This window comes from Culex quinquefasciatus, chromosome 2, assembly GCF_015732765.1.
Source record: "Culex quinquefasciatus strain JHB chromosome 2, VPISU_Cqui_1.0_pri_paternal, whole genome shotgun sequence".
In the NCBI taxonomy this organism is placed as follows: Eukaryota; Metazoa; Arthropoda; class Insecta; order Diptera; family Culicidae; genus Culex; species Culex quinquefasciatus.
In genome coordinates, this window is record NC_051862.1 from 120,813,304 (window position 1) to 120,840,222 (window position 26,919).

At 42.1% G+C, this 26,919-nt stretch overlaps 1 protein-coding gene across 2 annotated transcripts in view; it reads right to left on the reverse strand.

Annotated features, from left to right (window-relative positions):
* Window positions 1-269: 269 nt before the first annotated feature.
* The window catches only part of LOC6038598 (E3 ubiquitin-protein ligase TRIM9), a 196,693-nt gene continuing 170,043 nt past the window's right edge, over window positions 270-26,919 (reverse strand). For both annotated transcript variants that reach the window (XM_038250895.1, XM_038250894.1), the window contains 4 exons: window positions 19,897-20,036; window positions 11,947-12,085; window positions 1,177-1,410; window positions 270-1,087 (listed from right to left, as the gene is read on the reverse strand). In XM_038250895.1, coding sequence (XP_038106823.1) covers window positions 798-1,087; window positions 1,177-1,410; window positions 11,947-12,085; window positions 19,897-20,036 — 803 coding nt within the window. In that variant the 3' untranslated portion in view covers window positions 270-797. The remainder of the gene's footprint in view (window positions 1,088-1,176; window positions 1,411-11,946; window positions 12,086-19,896; window positions 20,037-26,919) is intronic.

Here is a 26,919-nt window from a genome sequence, read left to right on the forward strand (position 1 = left end):
AGTTGGATAAATACGACGAGTGCTGAAAAAATCAAGTTTTGCAACGAGTTGCTTACAACATTTTTTGCAATTCCGAAAAATGCTTATTTAATGGAATTTTATGTCAAACATTCATGTGTTTAGTAAATTCATTGTTCAAAACAAAACAATATTGAAAAATGTTACTTTTCAATACTAGTGCTGAAAAGTTCAACTTTTCAACACCCATTTCAGTGCTGAAAAGTGGAACTTTTCAGCACTGTTATTGAAAGGTATTAATTTTCCATTCTGTTATTTTTGGTAGGGAAAAGTAGGCCGTTTCGTTTCTCCAGAAGGGCAGGAAAAGTTGACAGTTTCACAGTGGAATTGCAAAAAAATCTTTTCGAATGTATTCTTAGTGAAAATTTAACATTGGATTAAGTGAATTTTAGAGAGATTTAAAAAATGAGGTATCGTCTGTTATAACGATAGATAATTCAAAGAAGTTTATAACATATTTTGAATAATTTTTAATCAAAATATTCTATTTCTGGACTCTATGGCAAGATATTTCAATTTTGGTTGAAAAAAGTTGTACTTTTTGTGTTTCCTAGAGAACTGCTCAGCATCAAAAACTCCCTCCTCGTGTTGTCATCAGACGTGCACACACACTCAGACTCAGTACTCGGTACTTGCCAGGCGCGCTTTGGAGTTGTGCACGATAATTTGAATAAAATTTAAATTAAAGAAGGCTCGAATGATTCGCATGCTCGGCACGCCCCCTCATACTGTTATGCTGGAATCTGTGTCCTCTCCTGCACCACCCCCTGCCCCTCCCCCTAATGGTAGTCCATGTGGGGCGCATCCAGCCCGGTGTGAAGTGTCAGCGTGACGCCCCGGTTGACGCTAACGGCCGGATAGAAGACGCCGTACAGGTCACGGAACGCCACCGAACCCTGGGGCATCTCGTTGACGATAAAGTGCAACGTGTGGCGCTCCAGGTCGAGCAGCACGCCGATGGTGCTGCCAGTGGAGATTCCACCCTCGACGCGTCGCTCGTGGATTGAGTTGTGCTGGAACCAGGACCGCTGCCGGTCGATGTACATCGCAAAGCCCTTATCGTCCTTACCTGGAGAGATGACAAAAACAACAAAACAAACGCCCACAAGTTAGCAAGGCAAGGTAGTCCCGGGGAACAAAGTCCCGGCCATAACTCACCCAGCATCATATCGCGGGCCACATCAATCCGGGCGATTCCGAAGGCCGGGTCCGTGTCCGCGGTGTACTTGTCGATGGTAAACTCCCAGTAGTGGACACCCCGCGAGAAGCCAACTGACCCGAGGGCCACCCGGTGCTCCCAACCGTCCGCCGAGACGGTCCGGTTGTCGTTGGAGAAGCTCATTCCGGAGCCGGCGCCGCCGCTCAGCACCGAGTCAAAGGTGAACCAGGCCACTGGAAATGGAGAGAGAGGAAAAACAAAAGGGGCGAAATTTGTTACAGTTTGCAGATTCGAAATGGTTGATATGGGAATGTGGGTTTGCACGTGGAAAGAGAAAACGGCCGCCGATTTGCCCTTTTATTGCGGTTTGTTTTTGGGGTCAGATATGCAAAAAATATGTGTATATTATGCTGATTCGAAATCTGGAACCAGAAGTGATCTGTTGGAAAAATTGGCCTTTCGATAGGTTTAAGAAATCCCATATAAGATGTATTTCGTTTTATCACGATCTCATAATTGATTCCAGTTTTCTTTACATTATTTTAGGTCGAAACCGCTGCTGAATTTGTCATTTCGAAAATTGATGATGAAAAATAAGTTAATTTTTAAGGCACTATTTTTGTCGGAGACGAAGACGCCAAATTGATGAGAAAATTTTACCGAAATAATGTCGTACCGCCCCTTTCAAACGTTGCTCCAGATGTATAGGCCATCGCATAGTTATCGCATTTTGAAATTTTCTGAGGAATCCGATTAAAATATTTTCAGACATAGGCTCTTTGGTCTAGACATAGTCAAAACGCCATTTTAAGTTTTCATGCGACCTTTTCATATGTTAGGCTAGATTTTTGAAACTTCTTACTATTTTTTTTTTTGATAGGCCGACTTTTCACCTTTCATTTGCGTATAAGACAGCTAAAATCAATTTCATTGCTCATAAATGAAAACATAATATTTTTTCAGTGTAGTATAGTAACCTAGATAGTAAATTAGCTTATATCTGTAAGCCCATGCATCCAATTGAAATGAGGTCAAAGACAAACTTATGGGAAATTGGACGAGCTTTCCGGTAAAAATATTTTCGAGACTGAAAAATCAAGTCTGTCATAGATAAATTGCCAAAAACCTATTTTTTTCAACATTTTTATTTTTAAAACCGCTGTAACTTTACAAGGATTGGACTTAGGACAATGGTCAATATGGAGACTTTTGTCTAAAATTGTCTGGAAAATCGACTCTCGTGTTCGGTTTTTGAAAATTTTGACGTTTAGAGCACTTTTCAAAAAAACTGTTTCAGTAAATGATTTTTGTATTTTTTTAGGTGAGTTGCTCCATCCTGCATTTTTCGTGAGACTTTTTGTAACATCTTAGGCTATCTGAACAAAACAAATCGTGGGCTCACCTTCAAATTTGAATTTTAAACTTAAAAATCACAAAATCTCATAAAAGTGGAGTGTTTTTTTCTTTCAGTGTATTTTTTCGATGCGATGCAACGGCTTCGAGATACAGCAATATTTAAATTACAAAATACAAAAATATTTAAAACACTTACGCCCTTCTCTAATATCATTATCGAGTGTCACTAGCTCCATATACACAAAATGGCTTATATATGCATGCCTAGGATAACATGTCTACAAAGTTTCATTGAAATCGAAGAGGATCGAGAAAAATGTACCTAAAAAAATCTTGTTTTGGGCTGGAATTGCTCAATTATGAATTGAAGTTGTTTATGGAGTCGACGTGGTTGTATTCAACCAGAAGCTGTCTTAATCTTGATTTGATTCCGCTTGAAAACCTACAACACAAACAATTTTCCAGCAAAAATATCAAAAACTAGCCAAAATGAAACACAAACAACTGATTATAAAACAGCTCATTTATCAGTAATAAAAAAGTCATGATTGTACTTGAACAGCTTCCTAATTTGTAGATGTAAACAAAGTGGGATCATTCGAAAATCACGTTACGCATTCGCTCTACTCATCACCAAGGTTTACAATACCCAAGATTAACCAAATAAAAAAACCTAGTGTGCAGCTTGATAACTGACTGGTTAATTGACGTAACATCGTGTAAAAATATTCACCGAATTGTTTCTCTAAATAGTTCTACAACATTTTCAAAAATGAAAAAGTGTACGGAGCAAGTGTGTGCACTTAAATTTCCCAAACATTTTGATATGAGGAAAAAGTAAAAGTTGCTCAAATCAATTGATTCATAACAAAAATATGTTAAAACGATGAAAAAGTTACATCCATACCAAAAACATCAAAGTTTTCAAATAAATAACCTTAAATATGGCTGTTTTTATAATTCGAAATAATCGAAACTTTTAATTAAGTGTCAAAAATACCCTTCAAAAAATGTCTTTTTCATTTATCGTGGAATTTGTTGTATTTCGGCTGAAAAACAACCCACCAAACTAAAATAGGTGAAATAGTTCATTAACAAATTATAATAACCGGGGCAAGAGTGCGTATTTGTGATTTTTCTAGATTTTGCCCTTTATTTCGAACAACATATTTTTTTTTGAAAAAGTTTTGAAATACGTTTTGAAGGCAATTGATATAGCTTCCTTTTGATAATAAGGTCGAATGCTAAATCGTTCATTTTCAGTAGAAATCAGAACGATGTTTGTTAGGTGCGCACACTTGTCCCGGGCTACTTTATTGCAAACTCGTTGTAAAACTGGATTTTTTTCAGCACTCGTTGTATTTATCCAACACACCTCGATGGATTTATCTTCATTTTGCAACTCCTGACATAAACTACTATTTTGTTGTTGTTTATTGTTGATACGCAGATCGTTGCATAACTTTATAGATGGAATACAACAATTCTTCTATAAAAGAAACATTTTGTAATTGTTGGAGATGTAACTTAAGAATTGTAAATAGTACGGTTAAGGGGAATATTGGGTTGCTTAGAATTAGTTAATTTATAATTTGTAAATATCTACCTAAACCTAAACTTAAATGTAAATTTGTGCCAACACGATCTGAAAGTGATCTAAACCCGATCACACATGCAAGAAGAGATACAGCAGATAGCTGTACGGAAGGGAGTAAAAAGGGGAGAGAAATTGTACTTGAGATCAGTTCGGAATAAACGATCACCGCGTACACACCAGTTTGTGCCCTTACACGCCGCGTTTTCTCTCGGAATAAAGTTTGTTGACCCGCGATACTTAGCCGTTTTTTCTTTGCTGTGTCCGAACGGTTCGATCGCGCGTGAATTCGCTAAGTGCCCTAGAAATCGGGACTTAGCCGATTTGGAGGCAAATCGCTTTGCTCTTGGGGATTGTGGTGCATCTTGACCGACCTGGCGAAAGGTGTCAAGAGCGGCCAGCGCTGAAGATTTGTGGTCTGGGGACGAAGAAGGGCTTGTGGCGACCCAAGCCCTCGGTCACCGTGGATAGACCGTGTGTGTGTGCGTGTGCTTAACCGGTGCTACACAAGGTGTAGCAAGGAAAGCCCTTCGATCCCGGCACCGTTCGCTCTGTGCTGAACATTAGTGGTCCTTCGAGCCGGATCGAAGGCCATAAGGACCGGGAAGTGCGCGCATTGGGTGATTACGGGCCACGCGGCCGTCCGAGCTACTGTCCCGCGGATCGGGATCGGGATCGGCGCCATCGCGCTGGGAGGTTGTACCAAGACGGGTACACCTCATTCGTCGTGTGTGTGGGACATACCGTACGCGGTATCGTGCGCGCGCGCGCGTGGAATTACGGTCACGCGTGCCAGTGTCGTTGTGGTAGAAATACCAGGTCGCGCGCGAGTGTTACAGGTCGTTCTGCTGTTGCTGAGCAGTATCTGTGGTGGTGCTGCTGCTGTTGAAGAGGTGCTTGACCTGCGCTGCGGGTGATTGACCTGTAAGCGTCGTTTGCTGGAACGAGATCGTCGCGGGAGAAGACATCTTTGCTGGTAGCTGTTCAAGCCGTCGAGATGCCGCCTAAGGAAGCGACCAAAGTTCTGACCGAGCGGTTGGCCAAGCGCAAGGGGATTCTCGCGCTGCGTGACAACATCGAGAAGTTTGTGAGCAAATTCAACGGCGAGCTGGACATGTGTCAAGTGTCAGTGCGACTCGATTCCCTAGATCAGCTGAAGAACGACTTCCTGGACGTGCAGAACAACATCGAGAAGTTGGATGAGCCGAACAATCTGGACGCGAACATTGCTCAGCGGGTCGACTTCGAGCAGCGCTACTGTGACATCAAGGGATTTTTGCTCTCCAAGCGACCTGTCGATCTCAACCAAACATTGGAGATGTCTACGATGTCTCACTCGCACTCGCACAATTTCCACCTGCGTCTCCCGAAGATCGAATTGCCGCAGTTCGACGGAGACTACTCACGCTGGTTGTCCTTCCGGGACACATTCGTGTCGATGATCCATGCCAACTCGGACATACCAACTGTAGCCAAGCTGCAGTACCTGCTGCAGTCGTTGGGACCGACAGCCAAGAAGCCTTACGAATCCGTCGATATCAAGGCTGACAACTACTTCACGACGTGGTCAGCGATACTCAAGCGGTACGACGACAAGCGTCACCTTAAGCGACAGCTGTTCAGAGGTTTGTACGATTTGCCAGCAGTGCCAGAGGAGTGTGCGTCTGCGATCCACAACTTGGCTGATGACTTCCAACGCCACGTGAAGGCGCTCGAGAAGTTGGACGAACTTGTGCAGCATTGGGACACGCCGCTGGTAAACATGCTGTCGTACAAGTTGGATCAAGCGACGTTGCGAGCGTGGGAGGAGAAGAATAGCGAGAAGGCCGACGTTAAGTACGACGACATGATCGAGTTCTTGTACCAACGGGTACGCGTTTTGGAAGCTAGCGGATCGGAGTCCAAGCAGTCGGCATCGGCAAAGGTGGCCGGTTCCTCATCGAAACAATCTCGGCCGAGGTTCGTTGCCAACGCTGCATCTTCCTCCAGCTCGAACGGTTCGTGCTTGCTTGGGTGTTCGGAGAACCATCATCTACGCAGATGTCCAGTGTTTCTTGGGAAGGATGTGCAGCAACGCCGAGACCTGGTTGCGCAGAAACGGCTGTGCTGGAACTGTCTCTCAGCTGGCCACCCGGCCAGGAAGTGTGGGTCCAAGTTCTCGTGCCAAACTTGTAAGCAGAAATACCATTCACTTGTGCACGTCTCGTCTCCGACGAGGGTTTCATCGACTCCTGCTGTGACTTCCGTCACAATTGATCAACCGTCCAACACCGCGTCGGCGAACGCGGCCCCGGTAGGCTCAAGTTCTACCACTCCACAAGTCAGCATGGCAGTGCAAACTGCATGCAACACGGTTCTGCTGGAGACGGTTGTGGTGAATGTGGTTGACGATCACGGCAAGAAGCACAAGGCGCGAGCGTTGCTGGACTCAGCTTCGATGTCAAACTTCATGTCGGGTCAGCTGGCAAAGAACCTCTACAATCGGCCGATCAAGGTGGACGTCGCAGTAGCTGGGATTGGAGTTTCAACGCAACGAGTTCGCAGCGCAATCACGGCCGCGATCGAGTCCAGGAACACAACGTTTTCTACGAAGCTGGAGTTCCTGATCCTGAGGCAGCCTTCTGCAGAGCTGCCAACCGTGCCGATAGACGTGTCGACATGGAAACTTCCGGATATTGTGCTGGCAGATCAACGCTTCAACGTACCTGAACCGATCGACCTGGTGATCGGCAGTGAATCGTTCTGGGAACTGCACACTGGGCGGAAGATCTCGCTTGGAGCAGGTCTTCCATGGGTAGTTGAAACGCACTTTGGTTGGGCGGTATCTGGCACCGCATCCGCTGAAACTACCTGCATCCCCCGCATCTGTCAGCTTTCAGCTGTGAACGATCGTCTGGAGGCCGCAATCCAGAGATTCTGGGAAGTTGAGACGATCCCGGAAGGCCCCGCTCACTCTGTCGACGAGAATCGCTGTCGTGCGTCGTGCAAGACGTCGTCCGGCTACTCGGTGAATGAAAAGATGCTCGTTGGACCGGTCGTTCAACCGGACCTGCTGTCGACGCTGCTGAAGTTCCGGTTTCAAGCGGTCGCACTGGTGGCGGACGTCGAAAAGATGTACCGTCAAGTGCTCGTGCATCCTGACGATCGGCCTCTGCAGCGGATTGTTTGGCGATTCAATCCGACGGATCCCATCTCGACCTACGAATTGCGGACGGTCACCTACGGCACGGCAAGCGCTCCCTTTCTGGCAACCAGAACGCTCGCTCAGATCGCGCAAGACAACAAAGAACTCCACCCGGACGCTGCTGAAGCTGTTGCACGAGATTTTTACGTCGACGACTTGATCTCTGGTGCGCCGGACGTGGAAACGGCGATCAAACTGCGTCGCGAGATATCTACGATGCTTGCTGCTGCTGGTTTTCCGCTCAAGAAGTGGGCGTTTAACGCCCCTGAAGTGCTACGAGACATTCCACCCGAGGATCTTGCACTTCTGCCGGTTTACGACCTGCAAGATGGTCAAACTGTAACCACACTCGGCATCGTTTGGGACCCACAGACAGACACCCTCTGTTTCCGGGTCCAACTACCACCCCCTGCGTCGGTGCTCTCAAAGCGCAAAGTGATGTCTTACATCGCACAGATTTGGGACCCGTTTGGACTGGTTGGTCCAACAACATTGAAGGCGAAGCTGTTTATGCAGCGCTTGTGGGCGCTCAAACACAAAGGAGAAGCCTGCGCGTGGGACACCCCGCTCCCACTCAAGATCCAGCTGGAATGGAAGGAGTTCCACATGCTGCTGCACATGCTCAGCCAGGTCAAGGTTCCGCGGTTCGTCTCTACGCCTGGCGCCACTATCCAGTTGCATTTTTTCTCCGACGCGTCGGAAAAGGCTTACGGCGCCTGTTGCTACGTCCGAGCTGCGGCCGCCAACGGAGTCACCACTCGTCTGCTGTCCTCGAAGTCCAAGGTCGCGTCGCTGTCGTCCCATGACTCGATCAACAAATTGGAGCTAAATGGTGGCCGGCTCTCTACGCAGCTGTACAAGAAAGTCAAGAAAGCCCTGAACCTGTCTGATGCCGTTCCAGTCTTCTTCTGGACAGATTCGCTTACGGTTCTTCATTGTTTGAACTCTCTGCCCAGCCGTTGGAAGACGTACGTCGCGAATAGGGTGTCCCAAATCCAGCTGTGCACCAGCCGCCATGTCTGGGGACACGTACCCGGCGTCGACAATCCCGCCGACTACATCTCTCGAGGACTGAGCCCGCTGGAACTGCTCGATTGTCTGTGTTGGTGGTTTGGGCCCCTTTGGCTGAAGCAAAATCCGGACCACTGGCCAAAAACTGTGTTGACAGCCGCAGACGCTTCAGCTGTAACCAAGGAAGAACGCAAGGTGCCGATCGTTGCGATGACCACCGTCGAGGCTGATTTCAGCAACCGTGTTTTCAGCTTGACCTCGAGCTTTCCTAAGCTCCGTCGCGACATCGCATTCTGCCAGCGCTTTCTTTCCAAGCTTCGTGAACGCTCGGTGCAACGGCGCGATGCACCTGAACAGTACGCCCCGCTTACTGTTGGAAAAGTAACAACCCTCTATCGGTTACGCCGCTCTCTACGCACGAACTCCAACACGCTGAATTCTCGCTGGTGCGCCTAGCGCAGCAAGAACACTACGCTGAGGAGATTTCTGACCTCTCTGGAGGTGAACGGGTGTCCAAGTCGTCGCCACTCAAGTGGTTGAACCCATTTGTTGACGTTAACCGTATCCTGCGAGTCGGTGGCCGGCTTCGGAACGCCAAACTGACTCACGAAAGCAAACACCCGATTGTTCTCTCTGCGCGACACCCGCTAACGGCTCTGTTGGCTAGTTACTTCCACGAGAAACTACTGCACGCAGGTCCCGCCCTCATGCTGGCCACTCTCCGCCAGAAGTACTGGATCTTGGGCGGACGAAACCTGGTGAAATCTGTCTTCCATCGCTGCCACACCTGTTTCCGCAGTAAACCCACGCTGGTAATCCAGAGCATAGCAGATTTGCCAGCATCGAGAGTCGCACCAACTCGTCCGTTCTCTGTCTGCGGCGTTGACTACTGCGGGCCGTTTTATATCAAGTCACCTGTACGCAACCGCGCCCCCACCAAAGTCTACGTGGCCATTTTCGTTTGCTTTTCGACCAAGGCGGTCCACATCGAGCTGGTGAGCGATTTATCCACACCAGCATTCATCGCAGCTCTACGTCGGGTGGTCGCCCGCAGAGGACAAGTTGTCGAGTTGAACTCTGACAACGCGACCGCCTTCAAGGGTGCTGCGAATGCACTGCACCGTGTGTACCAGATGCTGAAGGTCGAACAAGCCGATCGGAACGAGATTTTCACCTGGTGCGCAGAGAACGGGATTCGCTGGAAATTCATCCCGCCACGCGCGCCGCACTTCGGCGGACTGTGGGAGGCGGCGGTCAAATCCGCCAAAACACACCTACTCAAGACGATGGGCACCACTAGTGCCAACTACGAGGACATGCTCACACTGCTGGCGCAGATAGAGATGTGCCTCAACTATCGCCCACTCACGCCCATGCCGGACGACCCGGCAGACGCTGAAGTCCTGACCCCGGGACATTTTCTCGTCGGGAGCAACCTCCAAGCCGTTCCGGAAATGGACCTGAAGGAGATTCCTGACAACCGCCTGAACAACTGGGAGCTGACGCAGAAACGAGTCCAGCAAATCTGGGCACGCTGGTACCCCGAGTATCTGCAGCAGCTGCAGTCACGTGCGACGAAAGGTTGCAACCCACCTGTCGCCGTCGAGGTCGGCAGAGTCGTCATCATCAAGGAAGACAACGTTCCGCCTGCAAGCTGGCCCTCGGAAAAATCGTGAAGCTGCACCCGGGAAAAGACGGCATCGTTCGGGTCGTGACCCTGAAGACAGCAGCGGCCAAGGAAGTCGTACGTGCTGTCGCCCGCATCGCTCTCCTGCCAACTCCAAGCCAATGATCATCATCAACGTCCAGGTAGAGCAACCCATTGTGGGAGATCTTGCTCGATGCGCACCTGCGCATAGTCCAGGTAATTATGTTTCCAATAACCCACATCAACCCGTTCGATCTACCTGGTCTTTCTTTTTCCGGTTTGGCGAGGATGAGCAGTCGAGGCAGAGCGAGACAACTCGCACAAAATCCAGGTAGAGCAACCCACTTGGGAGAACTTGCTCGATGCGCACCTGCGCAGTGTACAGGTAATTGCGGTTCCAATAACCCACACTCGCAAGTTTGATCTACCTGGTCTTTCTGTCTTTCTCGGTGGCGAGGACAAACGCTGAGGCTGAACGAGCCTTGCTGCACTTCACCTGCATCGGAGCATCCCACACCTGTTTGCTGCACCAATGAAAACAGTGCAATTTGAATTAGGGAAAATGCTAGATTAGGGAAGTGTGATTAGAACTTAAGTAGTTTTTAGTTGAAACGCTGCCACATTTCAAGGTGGCCGGAATGTTGAAGATGTAACTTAAGAATTGTAAATATTACGGTTAAGGGGAATATTGGGTTACTTAGAATTAGTTAGTTTATAATTTGTAAATATCTACCTAAACCTAAACTTAAATGTAAATTTGTGCCAACACGATCTGAAAGTGATCTAAACCCGATCACACATGCAAGAAGAGATACAGCAGATAGCTGTACGGAAGGGAGTAAAAAGGGGAGAGAAATTGTACTTGAGATCAGTTCGGAATAAACGATCACCGCGTACACACCAGTTTGTGCCCTTACACGCCGCGTTTTCTCTCGGAATAAAGTTTGTTGACCCGCGATACTTAGCCGTTTTTTCTTTGCTGTGTCCGAACGGTTCGATCGCGCGTGAATTCGCTAAGTGCCCTAGAAATCGGGACTTAGCCGATTTGGAGGCAAATCGCTTTGCTCTTGGGGATTGTGGTGCATCTTGACCGACCTGGCGAAAGGTGGCAAGAGCGGCCAGCGCTGAAGATTTGTGGTCTGCGGACGAAGAAGGGCTTGTGGCGACCCAAGCCCTCGGTCACCGTGGATAGACCGTGTGTGTGTGCGTGTGCTTAACCGGTGCTACACAAGGTGTAGCAAGGAAAGCCCTTCGATCCCGGCACCGTTCGCTCTGTGCTGAACAGTAATGTATTTTTTTAAAGAAATGCATTGAATTTTATGATTTTCAGAGATCAGCAATGACTTTCATGTGGTACAATACTAAAACATGAAGAATCTTCTTCAAGCTCCCCTCCATGTCAACATTATCACTCATTACACCAGGTGAGCTGTTTTCACCAGAAAGTGGATAACATACACTCAAAGCAGTCTCGTAAATGATATAAACTCAACAAGCACAAATTGGGTACTAAAGCCCTATGTAAATTTTATGTAAAACGGTAAAAAACACGGTTAAAAACCATTTCTGAACACTTTTTTTCATTTTAACGCAACAATTTTTTTGACAAGACAACATTTTTTCGATGGATCAACTATGGTCCCCTTGGCACGAGCTGTCAAGTAGGAGCTTTTCTGTCAAGAAGGATCGCGAGGTTAATTTTTCAAAATTGATTTAAAAATCCATTTTAAACTCTTTGTTGTTGAACAAAGGGTCATTGTACTAAGAAAAATAAGCTTTATCGCTGTAAACAATAATATCAGCAATCTAAGCTTCATTTTAGGACCCAATTCTAGAATGTTGTTTTCCCTTTATAAAAAAAAACTCACTGTTGGAACCCAAATGCAAACAAACAAATATGAAAATGCATCCACGTGTTTTGCGTAACTACGCGCGGGGAAAAAAAAACGATATGAAAAAATTAAAGCGCCACTCACCTTCCGCCGTCTGCAGGCCAACGAGCTCCGAGTATTCGCCCTCGCCGGTGCTGTTGAAGGCCTTCACGCGCGCGTTGTACATCGAGTTGAAGTGCAGCCCGTCGACGGTGCAGATTGTCTCCTTTCCGCAGTACACTTCCTGTGTTGGGTTGGGGGTGGGGGGTGGCGCATTTTCCACAGCAATGGAGAGGAAAAACCGTTGTCGGAGGGCGCATTTCCAGGCGGAAATAACGAAAAAGAATGAAGAAAAATACAGCAAAATGTTAGTAAGGGGATGATGTTATGCTGCTGCTGCTGATTCTGGGTAGCATAAAAAGGGGAGAAAGACATAAAAATGTAAAGGAGATCCTTTTTTCACTGGCGAACAGAAGAGCAGAGGAAACAGGAACTTTGTCGTGGTTAAAATTCTGAAGCAACTTTTGGCTCCAAATCCACACGACTCTCTGGTGTTGTTGCTGTTGTTGGGGAATAAGATTATCTTTATATTTATTCACATCGTGTACTTGCATTGTATTATTGCCAGACCGAGCTGTCAACGGAGCGGAAATGCTGTTTGACAATTAAGTGTGATTCTTCAAAGCAATTTTGTAGATTGCTGGCGGGGGGTTCAAGTGAAGTGCGACTTGTGTTTGGAATATCCTCATTATAATGAACGTAATTGTTGTTCTCAACTTTGATCAAAATTCAAAATGATCTTTCAGAATTTAACAAATTTACAAAAGAGTCTTCAATATCCCTTTGATTTATTGAAATTTAAGCTGATTTTACAGTTAATTTCTCAAAAAATAGTATGTCTCATTAGGGTGTAATATGGTTGTATGGAAAAAAATAAAGTTGTCCAAATTTAGTGAGCACAGCACTTTTTCAGTTCCTATTGGGTTCCTCAACAACTCTCTAAAGTTTGGGACCGATTGGTTTAGTCCTCACTTTGCGCAAAGCGATTAAATTTTCCATATAAATTTGTATGGAGAAAACCATTTTTTTGGAATTTGATATTTATTAAATCCACGTTTCATGCTATAACAAAACCGGACTCATATTCGGATGCTCTGGAATCTGCTCTACAACTTTCCAGAAGAGAGTATGGTGCTAGCTTGCCCCTTAAAAAAGATACAGCGTGTTCAAAACTAGTCTAAAACGTGTTTTTTGCTCGAAAATCACGTTTTAGACGAGTTTTGAGGGCGCTATATCTTCTTTCAGGAGCAAGTTAGCACCATACTCTCTTCGGCAAAGTTGTAGAGCACCTTCCAGAGCATCCGAATATGAGTCCGATTTTGATATGGCATGAAACGTCGAATTATTAAATATAAAAATCCAAAAAAATGGTTTTCCCCATACAAATTTATATGGAAAATTGAATCGCTTTGCGCAAAGTGAGGACTAAACCAATCGGTCCCAAATTTTGGGGAGTTGTTTAGGACCCCAAAAGGAACTGAAAAAGTGCTGTGCTGGAAAATCGATTTTGATATTACACCCTAATGTCTCATATTATTTTACAGTGGAGAAACAGCAAATGGAACAGGTTTAAAACTGCGTTTTTACCTGTTTTGATGAAAATCCTTGATAATATTGAATCCCCATCAAACCAGGTTTGAAATTTTACATCAATTTTACAATCAAATTTCATTCCATGTCATAAACGGGTAATTCTCCGCCAACTCACACAGCAGTTGCCCCGACCCCTCTTCGATTTGCGTGAAACTTTGTCCTAAGGGGTAACTTTTGTCCCTGATCACGAATCCGAGGTCCGTTTTTTGATATCTCGTGACGGAGGGGCGGTACGACCCCTTCCATTTTTGAACATGCGAAAAAAGAGGTGTTTTTCAATAATTTGCAGCCTGAAACGGTGATGAGATAGAAATTTGGTGTCAAAGGGACTTTTATGTAAAATTAGACGCCCTATTTGATGGCGTTCTCAGAATTCCGAAAAAACGTATTTTTATCGAAAAAAACACTAAAAAAGTTTTAAAAATTCTCCCATTTTCCGTTACTCGACTGTAAAAAAATTTGGAACATGTCATTTAATGGGAAATTTAATGCACTTTTCGAATCTACATTGACCCAGAAGGGTCATTTTTTCATTTAGAACAAAATTTTTCATTTTAAAATTTCGTGTTTTTTTCTAACTTTGCAGGGTTATTTTTTAGAGTGTAACAATGTTCTACAAAGTTGTAGAGCAGACAATTACAAAAATTTTGATATATAGACATAAGAGGTTTGCTTAAAAACATCAAGAGTTATAGCGATTTTACGAAAAAATGTTTTGAAAAAGTTGGTCGTTGTTGATCATGGCCGTTCATGGTCACCCGCGACAGACAAGGACGACGAAACAAAGAGAAACGCAAAAAGTAACTTTTTCAAAACTTGTTTTCGTAAAATCGCGATAACTCGTGATGTTTATGAGCAAACCCCTTATGTCAATATATCAAAATTTTTGTAATTGTCTGCTCTACAACTTTGTAGAACATTGTTACACTCTAAAAAATAACCCTGCAAAGTTAGAAAAAACACAAAATTTTAAAATGAAAATTTTTGTTCTAAATGAAAAAATGACCCTTCTGGGTCAATGTAGATTCGAAAAGAACATTTAATTTCCTATAAAATGACATGTTCCAAAATTTTTTACAGTCGAGTAACGAAAAATGGGAGAATTTTTAAAACTTTTTTAGTGTCTTTTTCGATGAAAAATACGTTTTTTCGGAATTCTGAGTACGCGATCAAATCGGTCGTCTAATTTTACATAAAAGTCCCTTTGACACCAAATTTCTATCTCATCACCGTTTCAGGCTGCAAATTATTGAAAAACACCTCTTTTTTCGCATGTTCAAAAATGGAAGGGGTCGTACCGCCCCTCCGTCACAAGATATCAAAAAACGGATTCGTGATCAGGAACAAAAGTTACCCCTTAGGACAAAGTTTCACGCAAATCGAAGAGGGGTCGGGGCAACTTTTTCCGATTTCGTGTGAGTTGGTAGAGAATTACCCAAACACCATTCTGTTTAGCTACATACTTTGGGAACAATGTCTCTCAAATACGGAAATATCATTTTGCTCCGGAAACCCGAGAACACAGACTTAAGTAGTTCCCCCCAAAAATAAAAGCGACAAACGCTGTTCACAACTTTCCTGTATAGTGTCAAACTGGCAAATCCGACCAAGTTTGATGGGTTATCCGCAAAGCCTCCAGAGCAGACATTCTTCATAAATATTTGAGCATGCTTTTGCCCACACCGCCCACCTGGTCAGAAGGAGGAGTTATTATAACCACCCCCACCCTGTTGCTGTTGATTTTTGCCTGGCAAAACTGTGGCAAGTTTAGTTAATCTTCCTCGCACCACACTGACTGTTTAAGCATAAAGAAGAGAGCCACGTCAGACACTCTTGTCAGCAGCACCAACGAATGACTCCTCGGTGGCCTCGGATGTTTGCGCTGTGTCCAAAAATTTCATCACTCCCACTCCTCTCCGTCGACCGAAAGAGCCACGAAGACCAGCAGAAGAATAACAATTTTCACTGAACCTGTCATAAAATATTTCCCCAAAGGAAACAGGTCTCATCTACTTAGTCCAGCCCGGGGAAATTCTCTGTTCATATATTTATGAACAGTGGTACCAGGATTAATAAAAAATTCTAATTTGCTAAAAAACAAGTTGATAAACTTTCAAATTGATTTGAAAATAATACACTAAATTTGTTTCAAATGAAATATAGATGCAAGATCAGCAAATTGTAAGTTTTCAAAATCATAGCATCACTGTAAAATATCCTCTCTGGCGTTGGAACCCACTGACAGTCATTCCAACGGCATCAAAAGGAAAGCGGAAGTGGTCCACCCACATTGCGGTGTGAACCTGGATGAAGAAGAAGAACCGCAGAGCTTCAGAGTTTGAGTGACAACGCAGCAACCGTTGGGCTTTACTTTCACTTGGTAGGGGCGTGAAGTTGCCCAAGATTATAACAATTTTACGTTTTTCATGTACTAAAATCACGGAGATATGTACTTATTTCGGCAAATTTTATAAAAACCTGTTCTAAAAAAACAAACCTATCAAAAATTGCATGAGGCATTTTGCTTGGTTTGTTCTAGAGGTCGTATAGAGGATGCCCCGATTTAGTTGAAACTTACAGGGTTTGTTTGTCTATGGTTCATTCCTTCCCAAGTGAACTGCTCATATTTGGCATGGGGGTTGTGTTTGCCTCAAAAACCAAGAATCCCAAGTTTGGTGACATTTGGTCAATCCACGCACCAGTAGCGCCCCCCTTTTTTGAGATTTTAGAAAAAACCTCAATTTTAGGTTATTTTCCCAAGGGGTCATTCTCAGCCTACTCACACAGCAGTTGCCCCGACCCCTCTTCGATTTGCGTGAAACTTTGTCCTAAGGCGTAAATTCTGGCAATGATCACTAGGGTGGTCCAAATCCGGGTTTTCTCGGGGCTACCCCCTGAAATCAAAGATTGGTCCATCACTAAGCTAAATTCCAAATTTGAGCTCATTTTGACCACGGGAACCCCTCCCTCGGATAGCGTCGAGAAAACCCGAATTTGGATCACCCTACTGATCACGAATCCGTAAAGAATATTAAATTTCCCTTAAATTGGCATGTCCAAATTGCCAATTGTTTATGGTTAAGTAATAAAAAAATGCCAGATTAAAAAAAATACGTTTTTTCCGAAATTTTGAGTACGGCATCAAATCAGGCGTCCAATTTCACATAAAAGCCCCTTTGACACAAAATTTTCATCTCATCACCTTTTAAGGCTGCCAATTACTGAAAAACATGTATTTTTCGCATGTTCAAAAATGGAAGGGGTTGTACCACCCATCCGTCACGAGAAATAAAAAAAGGACTTCCAATCCGTGATCAGGGACAAAAGCTACCCCTTAGGACAAAGTTTCACGCAAATCAAAGAGAGGTCGGGCAACTTTCCCGGATTTCGTTTGAGTTGGTAGAGAATTACCCTATTGAAAACTTAACATAATGGCAACTTTTACGTAGAATCCAATGGAATACTCAAAATTTACGTACAGTGTTGCCTGATATTAAAATTTTGCTTTTGAAGTTTTAAAATGTATTTTCAACCCCTTGGATGAGCACTTACAGCGAAAATGACAACTGCACTCGATTGCTGAGAGTTTTTAACATTAAATTCAATTTAAACCTCATTGTAATTTGAATATATTATTGGAAAGTTGCTTAGCAAATATTTTCCTAATCCATCCATTTTCTACGATATATTGATTTACAGCACATTAGGCCATTTTCTCAAACAGAAATTTCATCAAAACAATGATTTCAGTATTAAAAACGTTGTGATTTTAAGAAATGAGAATGTGTAATTCTAACAGAAAATTTCTCAAATTTATTTTTTTCACATAATTGGAATTCTTAAGAAATTCCATGTAAGATTGAAGATTTCGAGTTGCAAATTTGATATAATAAATTGCCATTTAATTTGTTATGTTTTTAATAATTTGTCGGATAAGCTGTACCGCCTACTTGATAGATCATTTGACATGCTATCTTGCCGCATGTCTCTTTTTGACGTTTCTAGAGAAATGCGTTTTTATGTTTGACCTTGAATAATCAAAAAATTGAGCACACAATGCAAACAATAACAAACACTTTTTGTTTGGTTTACCATTCTGTGCATTATATTAAAGTTTGGTTGAATTTGGTTGCTGGAGTCCCAAGTTATAATTACTAATGGTTACGATATTCGAGAACGTACTTGTGTCAAACACGTTCTGACTTGAAATCACTTTGCCCTTTGTTGCACTTACATCAATTTTCAGAGTGTGTCAATATAGCACGACAAGATTGACATTTCATTCATATTAAGAGTGACAACAATGCACGGAGTTTTTTTTTTCGATTTTTATTGAATACCTCAGGATTGAAATAGAATTTTGGGGATCTGTGAAGACCAAAGACAAAATGGCGTTCTTAACTCAATTTGGCCCAAAATGCACATGCGACAGGGTAGCACGACACTGAAGATATTGAAAAAATGAGCCCTTAATGTCGTCTTGTAAGCATACTGCGCAAAAGATAACAGCGTTGAATGTTGGTAAACAAACGCGAGAGAACGTTCGCTTCAAAATCACATCCAGTGCTGTTAAGCGTTAATTAACGTTAACGCGCCCGTTAATCGTTAAAATTAACGTGAACGCGAACGGAGCCTACGTTGATCTTAACTTTAACGTCAACGGAACACGTTAAATAACGCGTTGATTAACGCGTTAATCCCCAACTTTGAGGTATCTTCCAAACGGTAACATCTAGCGGGTTACTTCCAGTTGCAATTTACGGACATTAACTGTGACTATAAGTTCCCGGTGAGGTAATTTGTCCAAAGTGGCCACCGGTTCCGGCAACCCGGAAAACCGTAACTTCCTCCGGTGCAACCGGTAACCGGTTCCGGAGTTGTCCAATCGGGTCAAAGAACACCGGCATGATAATAGATGATTAATGATTTTAGTTTGATAAGCAACAGGTCGACTATTGAATATCACAATCATCGGAACCATTTGCGTGGTACCATGGAATCGGTTCCGGAGTGGATACAGATACTCTGAACTGACCCAATGTAGTCAGTATACCTATGCACTACAAACAACGTTTCATAACATTGGCTCAAATGTCAATTGAATGACAAAAACTAAAAAAAAAAAACATGCTTGACGGATGTTCCGGGTTGCCGGATCCGGTGGCCACTTTGGACAAATTACCTCACGCGTTAATCAACGCGTTAATTAACGACGTTAATTAACGTGCTCCGTTGACGTTAAAGTTAAGATCAACGTAGGCTCCGTTCACGTTCACGTTCACGTTTAGGTTATGCTTTGTAAGAATTAAGCTCAATGAGGCTGATCCAATAGGGTGTAATATCAAAATCGATTTTCCAGCACAGCACTTTTTCAGTTCCTTTTGGGGTCCTAAACAACTCCCCAAAGTTTGGGAACGATTGGTTTAGTCCTCACTTTGCGCAAAGCGATTCAATTTTCCATATAAATTTGTATGGGAAAAACCATTTTTTTTAATTTTGATATTTAAAAAATTCACGTTTCAAGCTGTACTAAATCCGGATTCATATTCGGATGCTCTACAACTTTCCCGAAAAGAGTATGGTGCTAGCATGTCCCTGAAAGAAGATACAGCGTCCTCAAAACTCGTCTAAAACGTGATTTTCGAGCAAAAAACACGTTTTAGACGAGTTTTGAACACACTGTATCTTTTTATAAGAGCAAGTTAGCACCATACTCTCTTCGGGAAAGTTGTAGAGCATCTTTCGGAGCATCCGAATATGAATCCGGTTTTAGTACAGCGTGAAACGTGGGTTTTATAAATATCGAAATCCAAAAAAATTGTTTGTCCCATACAAATTTATATGGAAAATTGAATCGCTTTGCGCAAAGTGAGGACTAAACCAATCGTTCCCAAACTTTGGGGAGTTGTTTAGGACCCCAAAAGGAACTGAAAAATTGCTGTGCTCGCTAAATTTGGACAACTTTATTTTTTTCCATACAACCATATTACACCCTACTGATCCAATTGATGGAAGAACATTTTAGTGCATTTCAAGCCAAAAAATAACAGTTCAAATTTCGAACATAAATACTCAGGAATCATGCTTGTGAAACTGTTGAGGCTGTATATCCATCAGATTAATTAACATTACAATGTATATCACAAGTTGAAGCTACTTACAGCAAATTGGACAATTTACTCCCAGTAATTTCTCAAAATGAGTCATAATTGTATGATAATTACACACGTTATCAAGGCAACGCAATTTGGCACCATTGCCTTGGTCGCTTCAGGGAAGGATTTTGGCAAGGCCAGCGCAGTAGTGCCAACAAGTGCCCCACGGGTAAAGACCCGGGATCCCGACCCCGTGGATGATTTACTACCCAGAAACCGCAACCTAAGTATATTTACTCACACTTACCCTAAATTCGCCACCACTGCCGTCGTCCAGCTCCAGGACGTAACCCTGCACAAAGGAGTGACTCGGCGGCTGCCATGCAACAGTTACCGAGTTGTTTTCGGCGGAACAATCCTCGGGAATTATGATCGGTGCCAGGGGAACTGTGGAAGGGGGGCGCCCAAGGTTGTCACGGGGTCGGAGATGTCCGTTTCCGACGCGATGCGATGTGATGATGGCGAAGAGCCAGGAAAATGGAAATGAATAATTTGAATTATTAATATTACGCTGGGGCACATTTTTGGCAAAAGAAGAGGGAAATGTGTTTTTTTTTGCATTCACATTTTTGGAAGGGAAAAGTTTCACTCTTTTGTCGTTTTGGGAAGGGCAAATTAAAGTAATCAAAAGATCATAATAAAGTTTAAATGAACACTGAAAGGAACAGAAATGTGAGCTTTTTATGGCAGTTGGGGAAAACGATAACCTTTAAGTTGATATATCCTTCGTCGCAACTAATCAGCAATGATGAGCTTTTGAAACCGTAATTGGTCTCATTTTACCTCCATCAGGCGTAAATTTCATTCATGCTTTGCATCTATGCGCTGATTGCAGTTGCGAATCTATAATAGGCCCAATAAATAAACGAAAATGCCATGAATGAACAGCAAACAGCTCTCGAGCCTCCTCCGATAGGCAAAAGAGGTAGGTAATTGCCAACTAAATGTGCTCTGTGCCTTTTAAGGTTAAATCTACTTAACATGCCCCAATTGACCACACTTCTCCAGTGCTGAGGCTGACGGCGGGCGCGTGATCTTGCCATCATCGGCCAAATGGCGACGAAATGCACCTTGTTGAGCTGCCTGCCACGGCGGTGATTTCGAAAACCCATCCAATCCACAACCGAACCGACACGGTTCACTTCACAGCCTTCGGGATGATTGATCTGTGGACGGTTAGATTTCATTTATCATATGGGTAATTCTCCGCCAACTCACACAGCAGTTGCCCCGACCCCTCTTCGATTTGCGTGAAACTTTGTCCTAAGGGGTAACTTTTGTCCCTGATCACGAATCCGAGGTCCGTTTTTTGATATCTCGTGACGGAGGGGCGGTACGACCCCTTCCATTTTGAACATGCGAAAAAGAGGTGTTTTCAATAATTTGCAGCCTAAAACGGTGATGAGATAGAAATTTGGTGTCAAAGGGACTTTTATGTAAAATTAGACGCCCGATTTGATGGCGTACTCAGAATTCGAAAAACGTATTTTCATCGAAAAAACACTAAAAAGTTTTAAAAATTCTCCCATTTTCCGTTACTCGACTGTAAAAATTTTGGAACATGTCATTTTATGGGAAATTTAATGTACTTTTCGAATCTACATTGTCCCAGAAGGGTCATTTTTCATTTAGAACAAAATTTTTCATTTTAAAATTTCGTGTTTTTCTAACTTTGCAGGGTTATTTTTAGAGTGTAACAATGTTCTACAAAGTTGTAGAGCAGACAATTACAAAAATTTTGATATATATACATAAGGGGTTTGCTTATAAACATCACAAGTTATCACGATTTTACGAAAAAAAGTTTTAAAAAAGTTGGTCGTCATCGATCATGGCCGTTCATGGTCACCCGCGACAGACACGGACGACGAAACAAAGAGAAACGCAAAAGTAACTTTTTCAAAACTTTTTTCGTAAAATCGCGATAACTTGTGATGTTTATAAGCAAACCCTAATGTCTATATATCAAAATTTTTGTAATTGTCTGCTCTACAACTTTGTAGAACATTGTTACACTCTAAAAATAACCCTGCAAAGTTAGAAAAACACGAAATTTTAAAATGAAAAATTTTGTTCTAAATGAAAAATGACCCTTCTGGGACAATGTAGATTCGAAAAGTACATTAAATTTCCCATAAAATGACATGGTCCAAAATTTTTACAGTCGAGTAACGGAAAATGGGAGGATTTTAAAACTTTTTAGTGTGTTTTTCGATGAAAATACGTTTTTCGGAATTCTGAGTACGCCATCAAATCGGGCGTCTAATTTTACATAAAAGTCCCTTTGACACCAAATTTCTATCTCATCACCGTTTCAGGCTGCAAATTATTGAAAAACACCTCTTTTTCGCATGTTCAAAATGGAAGGGTCGCCCCCTCCGTCACGAGATATCAAAAACGGACCTCGGATTCGTGATCAGGGACAAAAGTTACCCCTTAGGACAAAGTTTCACGCAAATCGAAGAGGGGTCGGGGCAACTTTTCCCGATTTCGTGTGAGTTGGTAGAGAATTACCCATATTGACTCTGGTCTGCTGTGCACTCAGTTTGCGTAAAAAGACAAGTTTATACTTGATTCCAACCTGTTTAAAAAAAAAACTTCTGTTGAATTTATATTTTAAATTTCATTGGACAATTTATTCGTTAGTTAGTTTTATATTTCGTTCTATAATTTGATATTCCCCGCACTCGATGGTCCCTTCAATATCGACATCGAGAGTGTCCACTATAATTAAAAAAAGTAATTGAAAGGATATGCTAATAGCATCGAGTAGTTGTCATGAGAAAAATTCAACAGTTTTATAGAAAAAATCGTTTAAATCTTCATAAATCTCCATTTTAAGCATTTTGAGCACGGCTTATCTGATCAGTTCAGATTAATCGTTGTATATTTTTGCCATATTATATTGATCCAAACCTTAAAATATATATTTTTATTTGTTTATTTTTCATTGGTTGATAAAAACATTAGAAGGATAATGATATTTCCTTCAATACTGAGCAGATAGGTAGCTTTTAAGATTATTCTGGAGAAAAATTTGAAAAGGGCGCACAAGCATTTTGACTGATGGAACTATTTTGCAAATTCTACGTCAACGGGCATTGCAAATCAACCGTACGAATATATAATGCATTTTTAAACAATTTTCTCATTGAAATGTATATATTCTGGCTTGTATTTTTGAATGTTATGACATTTTTGCCTTTCTTACTAAAGAAAGGTATAGGTTTTTACATATTTTTGATTTTTAATTTTTTAAGTGTCATATTTTGAACCACATAGATGTAAGACAAAAATGTTATCATTTTAATTATAATACACTCAAACCCCGATGGTTTGACACCAACTGTTGTCAAACGAACGGAGTCACTTTTTAGTTTGACACCCCTTTTACACGGGGTTCACACACACTACCAAACGTTTGTTTTGATAGTGTGCGTGAGCGCAGTGTAAAAAGTGACAGTTTGTCACTTTTTAGTTTGACTTTGATCAACCAACGAGGAACAAACTAAAAAAGTGTCCAACGAAAAAGTGACCAACCACCGGGGGTTGAGTGTACACGATTCTTCTAAGACATTTAAGATGGCTGAGCAAAAATTTCCGTCAAGATAAGTGTCAAACTCCATAGCATTATCGAAATGTATAATTTTTCGGTATAATTGCTGAAAAGTTGAACGTTTCTTTACAAGTGCTGAAATATTGAACTTTATTATACACAACGAACGCTGAAAAGTGCTTTTCAGTACTGTTATTTTTGACGATTAAAATTAGGTCTTTTCATCATTCAAGAATGACAGGTTGTAGATTGTCAACGAAGTTACAAAAAAATACGTCAAAATTCGTAACAATCAATGGATAATGAAAATTAATTATATTAGGTTTAGCATTTCAAATTTGAGGAACATAAAAAAATAATAGCTTGAATTTTGAGAGAATTTTTTGAAATTAAATATGTCTTTATTGAACTTTCTAATAATAATTACATTTCTTTAACATGCTAAGTGGTAAGGCTTAATGCTCTTCATCTTTGTTGTATTTTTTGTTTTTTTTTTTTTATTAACTGTCCACATTCATTTCAAAAAATCAAATTATTCGCTCTACAGCATTGCCTTGGCGTTCTCGATTGCGAGATTCCTACTCGAAACTAGGTGTTCGAAGGCTTGATTGTTGAGGCAATTGCAAACCTCTTTTTACACCCTAGCTTCCATCCGCCCCGGGATTCGAACTGACGACATTTGGATTGTTAGTCCAACTGCCTACCAGCGACTCCACCGAGACAGGACCCAGGGAGACGACTCCTACACCTGGACTGAGCTAACGACCTAACCATTAGGTTAGTCCGGGTCCAACATTTACTTCCCTTCCGACGGAAGGCGTGATCAGACAAATCTCGTCTCGAAAAATGCCACCGGGACCGTCTGGGTTCGAACCCAGGCCGACTGGGTGAGAGGCAATCACGCTTACCCCTACACCACGGTCACATTCATTTATTAACTTCAAATTGTTTTACATTTTTGCATAGAATTGAATACATTTGGGTAAAAAAGAAAAAAAAATGTTTTAACAACTAATCCTAACTTAAAACTAAAATAAACATTCTTTGGACTTTTGAACGATGTTATGTTCTTTTTATGAATCTTTGCTCTAATACTTATAAATTTGTCTTACAAAAAGTAATATTTGTTTGAATATTTTTTGCGAATATTTTTTTTATTAAAGTACAGCTATTTTCTGTTTACACCATGCCAAAAACAACCTCCTACAATTTGGGTACGAATTATTTTTTGTTGTTTTCATTTTTCGGCCAATTGAAAAACTGATACAATAGGATTAAAATTAAAAAAAAATCCCAAAGAATGTTTGGTCCTATCTCGTTCCTGGCAAAAGATATAGGTTGCTCAAAATTGGTCTAAATTATAAAAAAATCTCGTTTTAGATCTGTTTTGAGAATGCTTTGGGTGACAATACAAAAATCGACCTCAGAGATTCCCTCTGATTCGATTCCTTAGGCAAAAATAAGTAACTGTGAAAATTATGAGCGGTATCGCTTTTTTTTTATTTTCTTTAAAAAAGTTTTAGCAATTTTTCTCAATGGCAGAAAAAAAATGCAAAAATCAAATAACGTAAAAGTTGGTATTCCCAACCAAAATTTAAATGCTTTGTGGAATCCGGGGATGCACCAATTACTCTCAAATTTTGGGGTATTGTTTTGAGGCCTCATTACGATCACGATTGAATCGGACAATGTTTGAAGATTTTGTATGCATACGTCAAACCACGCTAATATTTTTTCTTTTTTTTAAATTTAACTGAAAATGGTAATTTTTTGTTAATTCAGCCGTTCAGTAAAATTTTATACTAAATTCAGCGTATTTTATGTTGTATCTTTTTTCACCCCCTGAGTGTGTTCTGCAGTGAGGCACTGGGCACAGAGAAGAGACCTCAAATCTCAGGTGAACAACATCGTTTAGTCTCAGGCCAACCTGGCAGAAGTGGTTTTGTACCGTATACCTCCCAGTCCAAGAGAATTCGATTCTGAGGCTTTGCTGGCTGGACAAAACCACAACCATTACAGCTTATTCGATTTAATTTTGCCTTAAGCTTGGCTCGGTGTTTGGCTTTCCTGTGTGAATGGTGCTGATAGTTGTGTTTGTTGATCTTTGAGCTGCAAAAGATGGGAAAATTTGTATCCCAAAGAGGAGAGTTCTTCCGGGGAGGGATCATCGGTGAATTGCTGGATAATGACACAATAGGTGGGTACTAATTTGAGACTAATGCATTAGAGGGAATTTGATTAATTGTGTTATGCAATTGCTTTGCATTTATTTACATGATAATAAGTATAGCCCAAACCATTCAAGATAAAATTAATTTGAAGAAGATTCCAAAATCACGTATAAAAAGAGTATGTATATCAAAAAAACTTTCATTAATTTCAAATGTTCATCCCTTTCCCCACAGCTACAACAGCTAAACCACAACACAATACGCTCGGCAGCCTCTGGCAACTGTTCCAAATCCTGTTACAGAGCTAACATTCGATATTGATTAGCATTCCATTTTCACCCACATTGCATAGCCCAACGACAACGCCGATGCTGAAAACCAGAGCCAAAGCTCAAACCCATTACTGCTCTCTAGAGCTGGAACTGCTGCTGCTCCTGCGGTTAGTTGTCGATGATGGGTTCAGTATCTGGCTGCAAATCTGGTCTCCAGTTCCACAGTACATCAACACAAACGGCACCGCTCCATCCGTCACGAGCAGGCTGGCAGCATCCAGGACCGACCTCCATCACACTCCAACGTGGACTGGGCTAAGCCATGCATGACTGTGGAATAGATTCGATTAAATCTAACCCAGGGCGTGCAGATATGCACATATGCAGCATGAGATTCAGTGTCGTTTCCGGAAAGAGAAAGAGAATGAAAGTGTGTTGCTGCTGCTGGTCCTCCTCTTAATGGTTGCCATGGGCACTAACCATCATTGTTACAATTTGCTGCTGTAAGCTTTCCGGGAGAGAAAACTGTGTGCCAACAAGAAACTGAAAACTGTTCAGGGATAAAAATTTGAGCTTTCCTCGGGATTCGGGACGGTACAAATGCATCGAAGCTGATTCTGGATCTAGATTGCACCAGAAACGGAATCTCGGTTACATTCCACAGGGTTTGCAATTGCATCCGATTTACACACTTGACCAAACTGACGATTACACAGTCGTCTGGACTTGGACCACTTCGGGGTCCGAGAGTAAGCAGTTTCGAAATCGGACGATTAGACTGAGCTCCGGATTGTGTTGGTTGATTCGTTACAATCATCGATATCAGTTGTTTGCACAACAAGTCTTCAGAGTGTTTGCAAGCTTTTTATTCAGATTACAGCTTAAATTCATTTCATGTTAGTTTATTGTATGATCAGAAATATTTGAATAATTTACATGCTTGGAATATTTGAAAATATCATAATCTGCAGAAACTTCAAATTATGAAATTTTTTAAAGATTTTATTTAAAAATCGCACCTTTTAACTTAGATTTTTTAACTCAAACACTCCGCAAGATTGTTAACTGGAATGTTGGAAGCAGTTGCAAACAAAATAAAAATGCATGGCATATTAAAAACTCACTTTTGAAGATAATGTTCATTGCAATGTTTTACGAAATGCAAATAATAAGGATAGCTGAATTAGTATATATTTGGTAACTTGTACTATCACTAACTTTCACAGTTGTTTTGCTGTACCGCCATCTTGGGTGAAATGGGACACATGGGG